This window comes from Spea bombifrons, chromosome 11 (genome assembly GCF_027358695.1).
Source record: "Spea bombifrons isolate aSpeBom1 chromosome 11, aSpeBom1.2.pri, whole genome shotgun sequence".
NCBI classification, from domain to species: Eukaryota; Metazoa; Chordata; class Amphibia; order Anura; family Pelobatidae; genus Spea; species Spea bombifrons.
In genome coordinates this window covers 31,624,391-31,642,074 of record NC_071097.1, presented here as the reverse complement: position 1 = coordinate 31,642,074, position 17,684 = coordinate 31,624,391, and the positions used below count along the sequence as shown (strand labels likewise).

Genomic DNA, 17,684 nt, shown 5'->3' with positions numbered 1-17,684 from the left:
TTAGTCAGGCAATGTAAGACTTTAGAACAGATTCCCAGCCAAACGAATCCCGTGTTAATCTAAAATACCCAACAGCCGCTTGAGATGTTTCATACAATTTAAAGTAAGAACCAATAAGTCAACGCAGTCTACCCATTTTTCTGATGTAAAAACTGAAACCTTAATCAGTCATTTGTCTCGTATTAGATTCGGGAGCCGTATGTCTATCCCATGCATGCTTAAATCCCCTCGCTGTATTACCCTCTACCACTTCTGCTGGGAGGCTGGCCCACTTCCCAAAGAATAAACAGAGTCTTTGTTTTAGACTTTGTGACTTTGTGACCTATTGATACCTATATAATTAGTAAAGAAAGGCATTTATAATAAAAAAATGTATATAACACAGTTGCATTTTTGTGGCTTTTAAGGCTGTAGAACACTGTGATGCACTCGTACCCAGCAGGCATACATTGAGCATGTAAGGGGGCCAGATGGAATTGCTTCCCAGAAGTTGGACGGAAGGTCTGGCACCTTCTGGCACTGGGGGTGGGAAAAGCAAAATGGCCCCTCAGCCACTTCTCCCCTTCAAACACACACACATACACACACACCAAGACACAACAGGTATGTAAAACGAACACTAATTTCTAAATAATGATTGATTTATTTTGAGATTGCATGACTATTATTATTATTATTTTTTAATCAAGCATGACAAAACACATTTTAGTATAAAAATGCAGTTTATTTAAGTTATAAATGAAAGCATTCCATATATTCCATGTTATAATTGACTCACAACAACTTTAGATGACTATGGATAAGAAGGTACATGGAAAGAAATGAGCAGAGCTTTGCCAAAACTGGCTGGCCATAGATGGGAGAGAGAGATTGTGGCTCCCATTAAAGCTGCTGTTCCATTTAGATACAAACATTAACTGCACTCTCTAGCAGGAAAAAAAATCCTAGCAGATCTTTCATTTTATTCTTTTTCTGAAAGATTTAATCACGTAAAAACAATAAAAAAAAATGTTAAGAAGTTTTTTTTCCAGTTTCCATGGTAACAAGCTATCAGTGCTAGCTTTGGTGCCACGGGACAATTAAGTGTTCCCAGCAAAAAATAAATAAAAATGAAAGAGGCTAAATTTTACATGATTAATAATCAGTAATAGAAATGATGTGTTTATTTTTAATGGTTTTTGGTTCAATTTGGCATCGGCAATGTGTACAATATCCAGCAAAAAAACTACCGCTCCACGTAGTCAAGGTAAACAAATAAACAACTATATACAGTAGATATATAATATATAATAAAAAATTGGTTTTAAAAAAGGTAGCTTTTTTTGTAATACATGTTACTTGATATGTATGTTTTCTTGGTTTACAAGCAGTTACAAAAGGCAAGAGCCTAAAAGCATGCAACAAACTTTTCATGCCTTAAAATCTTCATTTAGGATTATTTGTACATAAAGGAGCAACCATAACTAATTTAGGATAAAACAATGTTCCCTTTAACTAAAGAAAATCGAAATGGGGGGGGGTTATGTTTAAAGTGCGATTTTGTGAAAAGTTATACAAGCGGTTCAATCAGTGGAGCATTCCATGGTGATTGCATCACTTTTACTATTTTGTACCCAAATGGCTCCCTACCTCCAGGTGCCACTGCCTAGCAAATCTAATGGTGGGAGACCTGGGGACAGGGCCGGCCCTACAATGGAGCCGACTGGGGCAATTGCCCCAGGCGGCACTTTTGAAGGGGCGGCACTTTGCCGCCCCAAGCGCTTTTTTTTAAGCGGAGGAGAGAGAGTGGCGCCGAGTGGTTTTCGCTTACCCGCTCGGCGCCCCTCTCCTTCTCCTCTGCGGCGAGTCTCCGTGCTCTGCCACGGTGCCGGCTTGTAGTGCTGAGCGCCGGAAGTGACGTCAATTTACGGCGCTCAGCATTACAAGCCGGCACCGTGGCAGAGCAGGGAGACTCGCCGCAGGACTGTTTAAAGGTAAGTCCCTTGGGGGGGGTGTTAGGGTAGATAGTGGCGTCGGCGAAGTTTAAAATGCCACCCCCCCGGCGTCGGCGGGGGGGGGCGTCATTTTAAACTTCGCCCCAGGCGGCATTAAGTCTTGGGCCGGTCCTGCCTGGGGAATTAACATTTAGGTCTAAAAAAGAGCTGACATTGTATGCACCATACCTGGGGACTTACCAGGAGCTTCCGGGTTAAGTGCTGCTTCCCTGAGACTCTGGGTAATTTTGTTAGGCAGAGGAATGGACTTTGGTCAAACCAACTTCCTACCTGCTCATTGCCCGCTTCTGCCTTCTCACGGCCCAAATTCTGAGTCCAGCCTCACCTCAAGTGAGGCAAGGCTTGCCCCTAAACAAAACTAAGCCATAGCTGAGGCAGAGTTCCTGTAGCCAACCCTAGGAATTATCTATACACATCCATAATAATATAAATAAGTGGAAATGCTTAATTAATACAAAGTTTGTCCATCCCTTTTAACCTTATTTCACCCAGTTCACATTCAACATTTTTTTAACTGCTGCATAAAAAATAGAAATATTAAAAAAAAAAGTGCTTTGTCTTAACTTAATCCAAAATTCATATTATAAGATTATATACAAAAAAGAATCATTGTCAAAATAAAAAATATACATTGTTCAGCACTGCAGAATATGATGGCACTATATAAATCAATAAATAATTATAATCATTTTAAAACTCCTGCGTGGAATGATTAATGATTAAATATGCCTTCATCTATTCAGATACAAGCTACAACAACAACAAAAAGATTATAAAGAGTATGGTCTCCATTCACAGTAATAGCATATTGCTTATTACCTTATATATAAATAGCAATAATATTCGACAATAATAGTTCAAAAATACAGATAATACACCCAGTACAGGACATTGACGATCATAAATGATAAAGGAAAAGAGAGTCTGGAATAATTATCTATATGATGGGGGTTCTCCACCTGGAAGCAATAAAATATACAAAGCAAGCGTTTCATTGCCTTAGCTAAAGGACGGTGGAGCTTTCCTTTGTCTTTAGTTTCTGTGCTGATAGCTTTTGCTTGGTTGTTTTCTCTAGAGGAAACTGCTGCAATGGAGCCGTTCATGTCTAAGTCATCTTCATCCATGTTACCCTGTTGAAATAAAAATATTAGATTTAAGATTAAGTAATGTATGAGCAGGCTGGTATTTTTCGTGATGTGGGCGGCTAAAACAGCCAGGTATGAATAGCCTTAAAGATGTTTACTTGGTTGAATTGTGATGTCCCATGAAGCTCTGCTCACGTTAGGTGGGACAGTAATGACCAGACCTCATTCTACATTATTTCTACATTATTCTTAAAAGTCTATACAGCATCCCTGGGAGCTCTGGGACAAACTTGAGAACCCTCTGGGTTTGATCCGGAGTCTCCGGGTAACATGCTGCTTTCTTGGGTCTCCGGGTCAATGTCTACATTCTCTGATGCTGACGGGTTTAGTCACTGCCTACTCCTCACACAAATCTCCTCCTACTCCCAATCCATTTCAAGTTGTTTGCAGTTAGTCCCACCCTTGTCAGTGGCTGGCCCCACCCCTCATAAGGCTAATTTTGCCCCTTGCATGGCTAGCTCGTCCTCATACATGGCTATCCCTATCACCTCACAAAGGCACGGCCTCAGAAGAGGGAGAGCTATGGGTAGTCTGTCCTGGAAAGTTCCCAGGCATGCTCAGGACACTAATCAGAACATCTAGTTACCAGTTCTTGCATCCCACTCCCAGACTAAACAAATAAAATCCCGACCCTGCCTACCTCTAAGTACCCCAGGTAGAAGAGATGATGGACAGTGAAAAACACTAAGGCTGCGTTTAATAATAATAATAATAATAGTAATGGGGGGTTGTGCATGTCTCTCTAGTGCCCCCCAAGTAAGCGAACTTGCTTACGCTATTAACTCATAATGATTTAATCATTTAATATGTCTCATTATCTAGCGAGTACTGTGCACATCAGAACTCAGTACATCAAGGCAAAGAAGCCTTTTTTTGATTATCAGTGCTTTGCTACCTTTGTTGAGTTGTTTTGATCTAGTCGATGAAGAGTACAAAAGTGCGCAATTGCGTATTCCAGAAGAGCCCCGAATATAAAGCTGAAACAGATTCCGAGGTAAACATCAATTGCCTTTATAAAGCAGTTTGCATTGGGGAGAGATGTTCTAGCTCCCATCATGAGCGTTGTCATGGTGAGCACCGTTGTCACACCTACCAAAAAAAACACACACAAGAATGAAGTTTTACAAAACACTAGTATTAGTTCACAGTTCATTCTCACAGTATAATTTTTTTTGTGTGTGTCAGAAAAATAAGAGACACAGAGTGGATAGAAAACAATAAACAAGGATTATAAAATAAATATTGATGTAAAGAAGCTGAAATGGGTCCACTTAGGGGAGGCTACTGTAAACCACCAAATGTGATGATGTCATACCCCAGCAACTCACTTTATTAATGTGAGCCATACACGATGTAAGAAAGCAAAGATTATTGCATTCACCTAGGGGTATGGATTAACAGGACTGTTGTTAGGACAGGGTTCAGAAGCTCTGCATTAAACTACTAGGAGATCACATCTCCTGCGATGACATCTATCTAAAATATATAAATATATAATGTTGTAGAATGCACTTTGTGTCCATTTTGATCCATACTGGCCATCTGTAACAGTTTCCCCGGGATGAAAATCACTACTTTCTGCCCATAACTAAAGTGCCCTCTACAGCTCGAATCCTTAGGCATCTGCCCATTACTTTACAGCCCTTTTCCATCTCATTCCTTTAATCTCCACATTCTACAGCAACTGAATTAGTTCATCAAACCAATAAAGAACTTCACACGAAAGAACTCGATGCCAAGTAAAAGGTGTGTCACATACCTATACATATTCTGGCCGGTACAGAAGACTGACTGATCCAAAATGAAACCCATGAAAGCACAACCAGCAGAATGGAGGGCACGTATGTTTCAAGGATGAAATATAAAATGTTTCTCTTCAATTCAAAGTGAAACACTAGCTTTGGATAGCGCCCTGCAAGAGAAACCAAGGACAGATGTGTTATTGTGGGACTCGTGATTATCTTTGGGGCCCTAAATTATGAGATTAAGGTGGGCCCCGTTGTAAGTACGTACAATTGATAAAATAATTATACCGAAAGAGCATAATACTTATGATCAGAAGTTAGTTGATGAACATACTATAGTGATATAAATTTAAGAGGCATGTGTGCCTTAACCCTTCCATATCCTCTGAGGGGTCCCATTAGACCAATGGGGGCCCTAAGCAGCTGCATAATCTGTTTATATGGTTTCACGACTCCTGAAACTGAGTTCCTGAAAATGAGTACACCTGCTGGTTACAGAAGCAGACAAACAACCTAATTGCCCCTAAGTGAATCAAGAGAGCCTGAAAATATGGCTCACTTATTAACATCTCCGCAGCCCAATCCCACTCACAAAATCCATCGAAAATCAAAAGATAATGCTGCAGCTGCAACCTGTCTCCTCCGCCCAATATTATTATTATGGACGGCTAGAATCCTCACCAAGTTCCCTCTAATTTAAAGAACCTAAATGCAGAAGAAATGTCTTGCCTTTTTTATATCCTAGTATAATAATGAGGCTTAAAATTGCTTATTTTTACATGACTGTGAAATGTGGTTTACTTTCATGTATGAGAGAGCAGCTAAAAATTGTTATTTGTTCTGACTGAGTCCGAAGCAAGCTGTAGGCGATGCACGAGAAGCAGATGCAGGTTATATAAGTCTCAGTACACTATAGTGCTAAGGAAACCCAGTATACGCCGTTACATCTCGTTTACTCCCCACATGCTGGCTGTAAACATAGCACCTTTTATCCGAACCACGTTTCCTGGGCAAACATTTATTCCGACTCCATCTAGCCGAACGTTAACTGAGTAAATGCGTTCCCAAAACACGTTTCAATAAAATGAGCAAAGAGAAAAAAAAATCCCCAAAAATACTCGAGACGGGGGGCAGAGAGCAGGCAATCTCACTCAACTCCAACATTCAAGGAGGGAATCGCAGACTCGATCTCCAGACAGTGCTGCTGCATGCAACATTGAGTGGCTCCGACCCCCTTTGTGGCTCCAGCTTTTTGAAGTACGACACCTTTTGTGGCTCCGCACCTTTCTGTGGCTCCACCCTTTTGAGGAGCCCCACCTTTTGTGGCTCTTCTCTTTTTTGTGGCTCCACCTTTTTGAGGTGCCACACCTTTTGCGCCTCTGCCCCTTTTTGTGGCTCCACCTTTTTGAGGTGCCCCAGCTTTTGTGGCCCTGCCCCCTTTTGTGGCTCCTACTTTTTGTGGTGCTACCCCTTCATGGCTCCACCTTCACCGACCCGCACAACTATGGTTGACAACCCTACTCATATGCCAGTCCCATGCATGTTTAACCCCCCTCACTGTATTACCCGCTACCATTTCTGTTGGGGGACTGTTCCAACCTCTCAGTATATTAAAACTTCTTCATATTACATTATTAAGAAGAAGACTGATGGACGAGAAAAGAGGTATTTGGGTCCCAAAGATTGATTTGGGACACGCGGAAGGTATGCTGCATGAGCTTGCGGAACATGTAAGGGAAAAAATACTGTATGGTGAACAAGATAGATAATTCTCTCTTCCATAACTACAGAGGGAAGGATGGAACACCAAATTGGAAATAATGTGTTCAAATAAACATGTATTTTTCACAATTTGACCTCATAGGAAGGAAAGCCACAGGAATCCAAGCAGCGTAAGGTAAGCGGCCGCACCAACCTGTTTCGTATACTGCTTCTGACACAGATGTGTAATGATCTTCAACTGTATATTGTGCCAAGCGTAGAGTATTAAGCCCTCGGACGGAATCATTTCCTCTGGTCCAGTAAAACATAACATCATTGATGTTATAACCCCCTACAGGGAGAACGAGAGGAACGTGATAACAGCAGCGAGCGAGCCAATGGATACATCAATACTACAAATAGCTACAAAACTCAATATTTCCGTAAGACTGAAAAAAAAGAATGTATCGCTATGTGCTGAAGTCAGCAGGATCCAACCCGGACTGAAATGGGAAATGAGACAGGGGAATAGAAGTGAAAAATACTAAAATCTTTCAGCAAAAGCCGAAAAAAATGTATTTAGCGATCAAATTACAGAATAACAGAGATCCAACAGCTATGGCTTGGTTGGCCAAGCTAAGCATGTGGAGACCATTCTTGAGACCCAGGTTCTTGTCAACATGGTTGATCTTTAAGATGAATCAGCGTATGATGGAGATCATCCAGTTCCACAGTATCTGGATCCCTGCTGAGATCAGTTACAATTATTACAAGTAGGAACTCATCTCATAGAAGCACCAATACCAACGGGGCTGATAGAGACTCAATTTACTGAATTCATCTCAAAGTTTGTTGGGTTGTATTTGAGTTTTAAATAAGTATACATTTCAACTTAGTGTATAAAACTAGGTTGTATAAGTATTATAATGTAGTATTATTTTTTTTATTATTTTTTTTTTAGATTTTATTCTTTTATTGAATTATTGGTGTAATATTGACAATTCTCATAAAGTTACCTGGAAGGGACTCATATTAGAGTTACATAAGCAATGATCTTGTATTAACTGTCACCCATAGACAAAATAATGCAATAAATGTAATAACAGTAAGTAATTCGCATTGGATGAAATTGATTTTTTTAATGAAAATTCCTGCTCTGCAGAATACATAAATTAGTACAGCTACAGATTACATTTGAAAAATTAGCGATGAAGTACATTTTTTTAAAAAAAAGCTCGACTTTTATTCTTGTCGACAATAATTACAATGATCTGTAGATCTTAATTTGTTCAAGGGCAGAAATTCCCAGAATTCTGAGCAACCTCCGCAGCCAGGTATTACAATAAATCAGATGGGACTTTTTTGGGATTGATAAAATAACAGATAAAAAAAAAAATATTCAGCATTATATTTTACTCCTGCCAAGAAAACTATAGAAAAGTATATAAAATATAGGTTTGATAAATTGCTGACTTTCTTTTCCAGAAAATAAATAAATACATTATTAGGGCCAGTTAAAATATATATATAAAAAAACAGCTGCATTGGTTTTAAAAAGACCTCCATTCAAGTTTGTTTTGTTTTTTAAAAGGTCAATTTAAATGTTTTTTAAATGCTTAATAATGATATATACCGTATGTGATATAATATTGTTAATAATATAATTTCTTACAGCTTTCCAGTTGCAGGGTACACGTCTGTTTATCCATTGGATATTTGGTTAGATCCATACTGCATGCTACTGTAGTTGTTATTCTGTAATTAAAAAAAAAAACTTGGAGTATTTTATTAGCCACAATGGCCCATATACAACTATCACTACGATAACAGTCTGCTAGCTGCACGTATATGCCTGTGAAGATTTATTGAGAAATGTTTTTTGTTCCAGATTTGTAATGTTTTTGTTCTGGACGCTCCAGCCATCCTACTTCGGCCATCATACCTACTTAGCTATACTCACCGCCAGCCAGCTCCTACCCAGGCTTGTGCTCAAGTTCTAGGTGGTCTAACGAGACCACACACACGCATGCCTAGAAAGTGCTCCCAATAGGAGTTTTTTCTTGATGCTGATTGGCTGCTAAAAGCACCGTACTGTCCCTTTAAGAGGGACTGTATAAACCATTCTGCCCATTGGGAAGGGAAATTAGACTTAAAAAAAATAGAAAACGAGAACATTTTATGTTAATTCCGTCTGTTAAGCCACTTAAACAGGGTTAAGGAGGTTCAATGAAAGCAGCTATTACTTATGCAGTGTCATTACATTATGTGTAAAGGTGTGATATGCGCACAAAAAGAGCAATGCCTAAAAAAGATTTTTACATCATAGATGTCAAATATATGTATTTATTTTTACCGTAGGGCATAGAGTACAGTCCCGTTGGGATAAATCCTTATGAGCCGATTTTCCACCGTGATATCGTGGAGAAATGACTTTTTTGAATCCACTATAAATGTATCAGGCACCCAAAGAAGCTCCACAAGCCGTCCATCTAAACTTAAGCTCTTGTTGCCCTGAAAGCAAAGTCTTTCATCGGTCCAGCGCTGTCTCAAAAAGATGGTAGCTGTATAATCCTAGAAAACACAATATTATGGATAAAGAAGAAGTTGCCAGCGCTCAGGTCCCAACCTGCAAAATTCTGCTTTCAATAAACAGGAGACTTATCGGCAAAGGTCTGGCCAAAGCACGTTAGCTGATCTGATGCACCATCAGGAATGCATCATCAGGACTGTGTTTGATCATTTTTATTTATCTTGAATTCCTGAATGCTTTCAAACAATGGACTACTTTTTAGTTCATAAAAACCTTAGGTTTATAGATGGATACAGAACTATAAAATGTTGTGTTTGGAAAAAGTGAGAAAAGAAGAGATCAGCCTCCACCAAAGAAACAAATAAATTAAGGAGAAAAAAGAATTAAGAATACGTGCTCAAGACTGATACGGTCAATAATTAGTATGTGAGCTATGGACAAATACACTTTATGGAATCTTACCATGTTAATCTCTGATATGGTGTCAATACTTGCAATGTCCAAACTCATTCCAACTGTTACAGGCCCATCTGTTAAAAGAAATGTTTAAAGAGAATGCATTACAAACTATTTTTGATATCTTAAATATTAAATAATAAGTCATGCAGTTGTGGGAGAGGATGTCACTGGAAGCTCCACCATAAAGTATGAATATGGGTCGGTTTGGATGAGTACCCAAAGTCGCCACAGCCTCACATTCTCAGGTTAAAAGATTGTATTACACTTTCCTAAAAATGTCAATTTGGTACATGTTACGGCTAATATTAAGGATTTTTAGGTGACAGAATCACATTTATTTGAGCGATCTTTTGAATTTTACATATTTTCAGTCCTGAAAAATATAATTCATTTTAATTTCAAATCAGTTCGGTTAAGATGCTTGGGCCAACTCTGCCAAGTGGACAACGTTTGAAGTCGACTCAGCTGCCGACTAGCAATCAGAAAAGGCAAGTCAACAAGTATATTGACAGAAAGGAGGTGTAAGTAAGTAAGGATCCAACTAGAGGAAGAGCTGAGATGATCCAGAACTCAATAGGAATGATATATTTGATGTTGACTTCAACTACTAACTTCACTGTTGACCTAGCTGACCGACTTGCAGGACGCTACATGCGTAGCCCTGCCGAGAATCGAGCACCACCAGCTTTGGAGGGCAGCCATGTCCAGCCATTTGGCTGATGAACTCGCTTTTTAAGTTCCTAAAGATTCCCAGAAGGAGAAAATATGTACAAAGGAGTTTGAGATGCTTCCCCGCTCAGGAGACTTTGCCATACACAGCAAAAATCAGCAGAATAGCCAACGTGGAATCAGTCACTTTTGTACCATCTAATGGTGTAACTCGAACAAGCTTTTTGTAAAAAAAAATAAATAAATAATAAACACTAGGGTTTACATATATATATATATATATATATATATATATATATATATATATATATATATATATATAATTTATGTGAATTCTATAAACGAGAAAGATTGAAAACACTGGTTGAAAAAAGGACATAACAAAAACAAGACAATTGCTCTGGTCCTATGGTGTTAAATATGCCCTGGTCCTTAAGGGGTTAAATATGGGTATAGTCTTAAGAACGTCTGTTTATAACACGAATATGACCTTAATTTACTCTCCTTCTTTGCCAACTGTGTTAAGTGTATTGGTTGATTTTTTTTTAGTAGCACAAAATATTGGCACATGCCATCTCGCCAGCAGTAAGACAGATGTGCTCGTCAGCTGCCTCTTCATTAACAAACGCCTTATCTTTTCACTTAATTAGCACACGGTGGAGAACACATCAGAAGTGTTTAAGGCCCTGTATGTTTCAATAGAATTACGTAATTTATTTTATATTTCATTTTGAAAATAAGGGAGTTAACCCTTCACTACCAGGGGAGTGCCTTTTCTCATTCGTTTCTGTTAAAAAAAAATATCCCCTGCCGCTGTAACCCCTGATCAGAATGATCTTTTCCTAGCGAAAAATATTTTAACACGCATTAGACTGTTTTACACACATCTACAATACTTTTTTTTTTACAGATTTTAACAGGACTAGAACTTAATCTCAGGTGCTTCTAAGGGGAAATGGGTTCATCATCTCACCAAAAAATCTAAGCTAATGCGCAACCAGTCCATTCCATATCTGTGGTCGGTGTCTCCGGTATAATAAGGTGCTGTGTGCCTTTAAGAAACAAAGTGGGGGGATATGATGTCATATCCCTGAGCGCTGTAACTTAAAAGGGGCACAACGCCTTTTAATTAAGCCAACACAGCCGCATGGTGTAAATAGGCATAGATGCCCCCATAACCAGCCCATTGTGCAGCAGAACCCCCGGGGGGGCTTGATCGCCAAAGAGGTTTTATATTTGGGGGGGACTGCCGCCCTAGGCCTTGGCGTAGTTGGCCTAGGCTGAGATATGTCACTGAGGATACGTAGGATACCTGAAGAAGAATTAAGCTGGGTGACAAGTGTTCTTCCCATGGGAATATTCACAAATACCCTTAATTTTTCTGCCTTTTTTGGGGGGGGGATTTTCTGCTATTTTTAGGATATGGATGAAAGCTTTTGCCCACCTCTACAATGAGGTTAAAATATGAATATGGGATATATGAATGAATAACAATAAATTACAATAAAGGGGGCACCGTCACAGCATCTATGGGATCTACAAAAGTTAAATCTTGCGTCACTAAAATGTTATAATACTGCTTGCAGTTACAATATATCTTTGGTGATCCTAAGATTATTTAAATAAAAAAAAAGCCACATTACAGTTACAGCTGCATCACAGCTATATGGCTGTGACCTCATAGGATGTAGCAGCCATCGAAATATGGCTTTATGATGTCATGCCCATTGACATCACAACCTTTCCTGTGACCTTGTATGCTTAGCGAATAAATGGTGGATGTTGTAGTTACCATGACAACTGTTTGGTTTACATTCTTATCCATATTAGAGATGTACTGCGATTAGTTTGAAAAAAAAAGACAATAAAATGCAAACTATTCAGGAGTTGAATTGATCGATGACGCTATCAGAATTTTAGACATCTGATGCTGATTTCATGAGCTTGTTACGGCCTTTAGACTGGGGGGCCGAGGATGAGAGACAGGTTGATGAAAAAACTGCTCAATTTGTGTCATAAATCACGTTGTAATATTTTCAGTGCCACCTCCATCAAGCTGCTCTAAAATCAGATTCTGATATTCCATTGTCAGGATAATACATTGCACGCCGGCGGCACTTTTATATGTATAGCATATTTCGGTCCTTTCATTGCAATGACATATTCTCAAGTAATCGGTTGTTTCTAGTGCCTCAATATATTTATCAGTTAAAAGTTTTCCTGCCTTCTCAAACAAGAAAACCTTTGTTTTTTACACTTCGGTTTTATTGTACTTTTCGGAACAAGGAATATATATATAATGCAAAAAAGGAGGTATTTGCATAATCACTATAAGAAGTGGGGGGAAAAATAGAAAGAAAAAAATGTACAGAGCAAATAACATTATACCGGAACATGGCTGCAATGGAAGCACCGAGACCTTTAAACGATGTAGTCATATAATATGAACATTATAGTATATATAAATATCAGTGTATCTACATACAGTATAGCTATATATATAGAGAGAGAGACATTAAATTCCAGATTGTGTGTGTGTATATATATATATATATATATATATATATATATATATATACACACACACACACAATCTGGAATTTAATGTCTCTTAATATCTATTGAATAAATGCACTACATTTTACTGTTCAAAAGTTTGGGGTCGCTTAGAAATTATGAAATTGATCAGAAATCCAGCGCAGAAGAGGTTAATGTTGTAAGTGACTATTGTAGCTAGAAACAGCTCATTTTTAATAGGCATACAGAACCGTTTATCACTCCCATCACTCCTGTGTTCCAATGGCCCTCTATCACTCCCATCACTCCTGTGTTCCAATGGCCCTTTATCACTCCCATCACTCCTGTGTTCCAATGGCACGTTGTGTTCGCTGATCCAAGTTTAAAAGGCTCATTTTAACACAGGTAGAGAGTTCTTTCTTTTCCAGTGAAAAGTGACTCTAAACTTTTGAACTGTAGTGTATATGTTTTGTAGAGAATGTTGTAAAAATCACTATAATTATTATTATAATTATTATTTTTAAAAGGTAAACATTTAAAAATGTAAATGAATGTTGTAGTTTTGTGTAGTTTAGTGTGTTTTTAATAAATATTACATGGAAATGCAATCAATGAATTATGCAAATCATCATATCAATTGATAACCTTTACCTGGAATGGTGAGGTTACCGTATGCAGAAAAGCAAAAATGAATGGCAAGGTTGAGTAAAGCTAATGGGGTAATAGGGAGGGTAACGTCAGGGTACAGAAAGAGTAGAGGTGGGGGTAAAAGGTTATACTGAATGGAAACTCCAGCAGAGATTTTCCTCGGAAGAAAATCAAGTTTTACAGTCAAGAATCCGCGGCCATCACTAATATGTATTTCTGATACATGAAAGAAGGACCTCTGTGATGTAAGCAAGTACATCATATTCATCCATATTCACACTCCTTCCCTCCCAGTCCCCTCATTTTTTGACACCACATCGCATAAATACTAAACATGTGTGTTGCTTTAACGGTTGCAATTTGAAGGCATAACCAGAGGGAGATGAGCAAATATATAAAAGAAATATCAAACTGTCTCATATAGTTTAGCAGAATCCCTGCAGACCTCTCCAGGGGACATTGTCCTGGAATGCGCCACGGTGTCTCGAGCTGATTATTCAAAATCTTCACATTAGTTTAACATTAAGTGTGTTGCATGCTGTGCAACCAGCCATACACCGCCATTAAAAGCTCTATAGTATCCCTGGCAGATGAAGTGGTCAATCAGGCCCGGATCGGCCACCTGGCACACGGGTGCTGCAGCGTGCGGACGGCCACTGGATATGACCGGCCGCACGCTACATGAGCTGACCTTGTGGTCAACAAAGCTTTGTGGTCTATTTACTAAGAAGTTAAGGGGTCAGTCTTGTGCCTTCATATACTATCCCTCTAAGAGCAACTTGTTCTACGTTCTTAGTACCCTATGTGGCGGAGGGTGAGGTCAGTCCAATGCATCCCATGGATACCAGGAGGGTGGACACAATCACTGTCCATTCACTTGGGAGCACCATCTAACCCACCATATCTACGTACCATAAGTGAGGGGGCATTAGGTTTATCCAATGCATTCAGTGCCCATCCCCATGACACTCAAAGGGTGAAACTAATGGGAAACATGTGTTTTTTAAACATATCTTTTAAGGGGTCATCCAGAGTTTGCGACCATGAACCTTAATTTCTCATATCTGACCAAAAGTAATGAAGCACTCCAAAAATATCAAAAAGAAAATTGCCTGTGTAAAAATGCACCCCATGAAGGCCCAATGGTGGAATATTCTAAAACGACTACTTCCATAGGTGCCTGTTTATTTAATTCCATGTGCCAGTGACCCCCCGGGTGGTCTCTTACTTCTAATCAAGTCAATGAAGGATGGAATGCATCCTCCATCCACTTGAGGCCGCTAGTGGACTAGAATATATACCCATGCAATTCACTGCCGTTTCTTTTTTGGAGTGGCCCTTTTCTTTAAGCTGAAGATGAGGACTTTAGGGCATCAGTTGAAAGTACTGTATTTGCAGGATTTACGGCAAAGGCTTGGCATCACAAGTGGCCGGGTGGTGCATACATCACAATGCTCAAAAAAGGATAAAAAAAGGTGGGTTTTTCTCCCTGAAAACATTTCTGGAGCAAATATTGCTACTTTCTGCACTTTACCACAAAGGGGCATTTTTTTAAACTTGCTTCTATATCCGACATGGTCAGGCATTTTTTTATGCATTTTCTCACATTCTAAGACAATAAGAAACATCCCAACTGCTCTAAATCACCATTTATTGTACTGCAAAGCATTTTGAAACACAACATATTAGAATATAGCAGCTCGCAGCACGTAACACAGACCTTACTACGCCGAGTAAATCCCAAAACCTTTCACAGAGCTTAATATGCAATAAATCGCAGCACTTACTATCAAAGAAGGGACGCAGGTACTTGTTGTATCCTTTCATCAGCTTCTGAATTGTTGGAGGTAAAATTTCCCCTTCTATTCCATCAGCACAAACAGTGGAAAAATACATTATGCTGTTGGAAACAAATGCAAAATATATATAAATGATCAGTTTAGGTTGGTAATAATATTTAGGTTGATGCAGGTATAATAGTTACTTTAGCATGGTGTCAGGGATATAAACGTTCCTGTGTGTTGTGTTAAATTGTGCGTTTGGTGACTTTACTACAGGGACTTTATCCCTTGTAAATTATGTTAACGGTCTTTGAAATGGGCAAAAAGGGAAGTTGCCCTTGGCCCAGGTCTACATTAGAGGCCTACAACAGCTGTCTCTGGGGCCACCTCAACATCCACCATTGTCTGGCGGAGGTCTGTGCGCCAAAAAAAAACATAGGTCTTGCCTAACGATCCCTCCCTTACATCATATGCACATCATATAATTTCATACATCATATGATGTCATTTCCTGCCACCTAGCAGCAGGCAGCACTCAGACTAGGAAGGAAGTATAGTGCTGAGATCTGTGTCAGCAGCTGCGCGCCCCCACTAAGATACGATTGGGGGGAAGGCATGATGGTGAGGGCCATAGTGGGGCTGTTGTCCTTACATAAGATGACTGGCAAAGTCGGGGCAGGGTGGCAATTATCAGGTCTGTATTCATCCTTGCATGGAAACAGGAAAATTAGTGGTGGGGGTTGCCAAGGCTCCATTTTTTGGGGGGACATGGAGTCGATTGTAATGTAACTATACACCTCAGTCTGAAGCTTCCATAAACAATGATTGTCCACCACGGTGTAACTCAGAAGGGCTATTCCTGCAGATCCGCAGAGCAGAAAGTTAAGATGCCTTCTCCCATGGGATTCACATAAGGGAAACTTAGCAAAAAAGTGAAAACATGCTCACAATTTTACCCCTTTATTCCATGAGATCTTTCACTTATCCCTGTAATCATAGTCTTTGACTGTCTGTGAGCGCAATTTTCCAAAAACAAATTATATGTCTATCTTACCTACAGAAGATGAGTAGAAGTGCTTGGTTTTCCAGATGATGAAAATACATTTCTGGATTTTGTTTACAGATAAAGATGTGGAAGTATTACCTAAAGTGTAAAAAGAAAAAGTTAAGTATTCTGATGTTGACCTGCTCATCACTAGAGATGAAATTACACAGAAGACAAAAATCACCCAATATCACCCTATGCATAGGAATGTATAGCGACTATGAAGAACAATTTGAATTCAAGGAAACTAAAGGAATGGAGGGTCCTCAAAGGGGCTTACAATCTAAAACCGGGGTGAGGGGGTATTATATACAAGAGGTTAAAGTGCAAATGTTTGAGGAGGACCAGCCAGCTTTGTTAGTGAAAGTCAGGGTCTTAAATTAAAGCCTGGAGCATACAGGTAAGCAGAAGAGACGGGCAGAGGAGAGAGGTGTTAGTAGAGGGATAGGTAAGGTAGATGAACCTGGCAGATGGGTTGGAGTAGGCAAGAAGATGATGGGGGCTTTTTTTACGGAGTTATTGAGATGGGGACTTCCTAAATCTGTGATGTGTGCCCACTACCAAAATTATCATCATAATATCACATGTTGCATGTTACAAAGGTAGTCACCTGTGTGGGCTCTCGCTCAGAGACACAATAGTGAGCGAGAGCACATACAGGTGACTACCGTTTCATTTTGAAAAATAACATCCCCAAATGAAGAGTCTAAAGTCTTAAAAAATATTTTATGTTTCCTTACAATTAATATGCACTATGAGGATCCATGCCTATGACTGTTGGTGACAAGAAATCTCACATGGCACTATTATATGAAATATAAGATGATTTGAGGTTTAGGTGAGCCAAGCAACCTCTACCTCGCTACAAAACCAGTCGATCTAAACTGACCTTTGACCTGCAGTTTAATAAAAAATAGTAACAAATTTAGCGTAAAGGACCCCAAAGAAAAGATTACCCGCCATTACACTACTAGACCTAAACAATAAATAAAGGAAATATTTGTTACAAGTACCAAATTTATTTATTTTTGGAATTTGTTCTGTTTAAAAATGGACAATGTGCTTTCCTTTGGAAAAAAAGTATTGTTAAATCAGATTTCCAAATAAGACAATTTATTCTGCCTTGGGCTAGCCATCATGGTTCGGTGAGTAGGCAGTAATCCAACGTACAGTATCACTTGGATCTATTTAAGCAAAACTATTCAAATGTACTTAATTTCACACCTGACTGAGCTTGGACGCTGATTCAAAATAGCTCCAGCAACTACGAAAGGGAAGGAATCAGCTTATCGGAACAAACTGGTTTCTAACTCCACTTTTTAACCCCTTAATGACAAAGCCCGTACATGTACGGGCTCAAAATGCATCGTTTTCAATGGGTTTAGGGACCGCCCATTGTCCTTAAGGGGTTAAATATCTCAAATAGGTTAGAAGTAGAGAGATTCAACAT

General features: G+C 39.2%; 1 protein-coding gene across 1 annotated transcript; it reads right to left on the bottom strand.

Moving 5' to 3' along the window:
• Window positions 1-2,847: 2,847 nt before the first annotated feature.
• On the bottom strand, window positions 2,848-16,338 carry GABRP (gamma-aminobutyric acid type A receptor subunit pi). The gene is made up of 9 exons (XM_053450608.1): window positions 16,244-16,338; window positions 15,196-15,308; window positions 9,578-9,645; window positions 8,939-9,156; window positions 8,258-8,340; window positions 6,800-6,937; window positions 4,899-5,051; window positions 4,035-4,228; window positions 2,848-3,124 (listed from the first exon to the last, which is right to left on the bottom strand). The coding sequence occupies exons 1-9, from the start codon at window positions 16,291-16,293 to the stop codon at window positions 2,852-2,854; spliced, it is 1,290 nt and encodes a 429-aa protein (XP_053306583.1). The 5' UTR covers window positions 16,294-16,338; the 3' UTR covers window positions 2,848-2,851.
• Window positions 16,339-17,684: the final 1,346 nt, after the last annotated feature.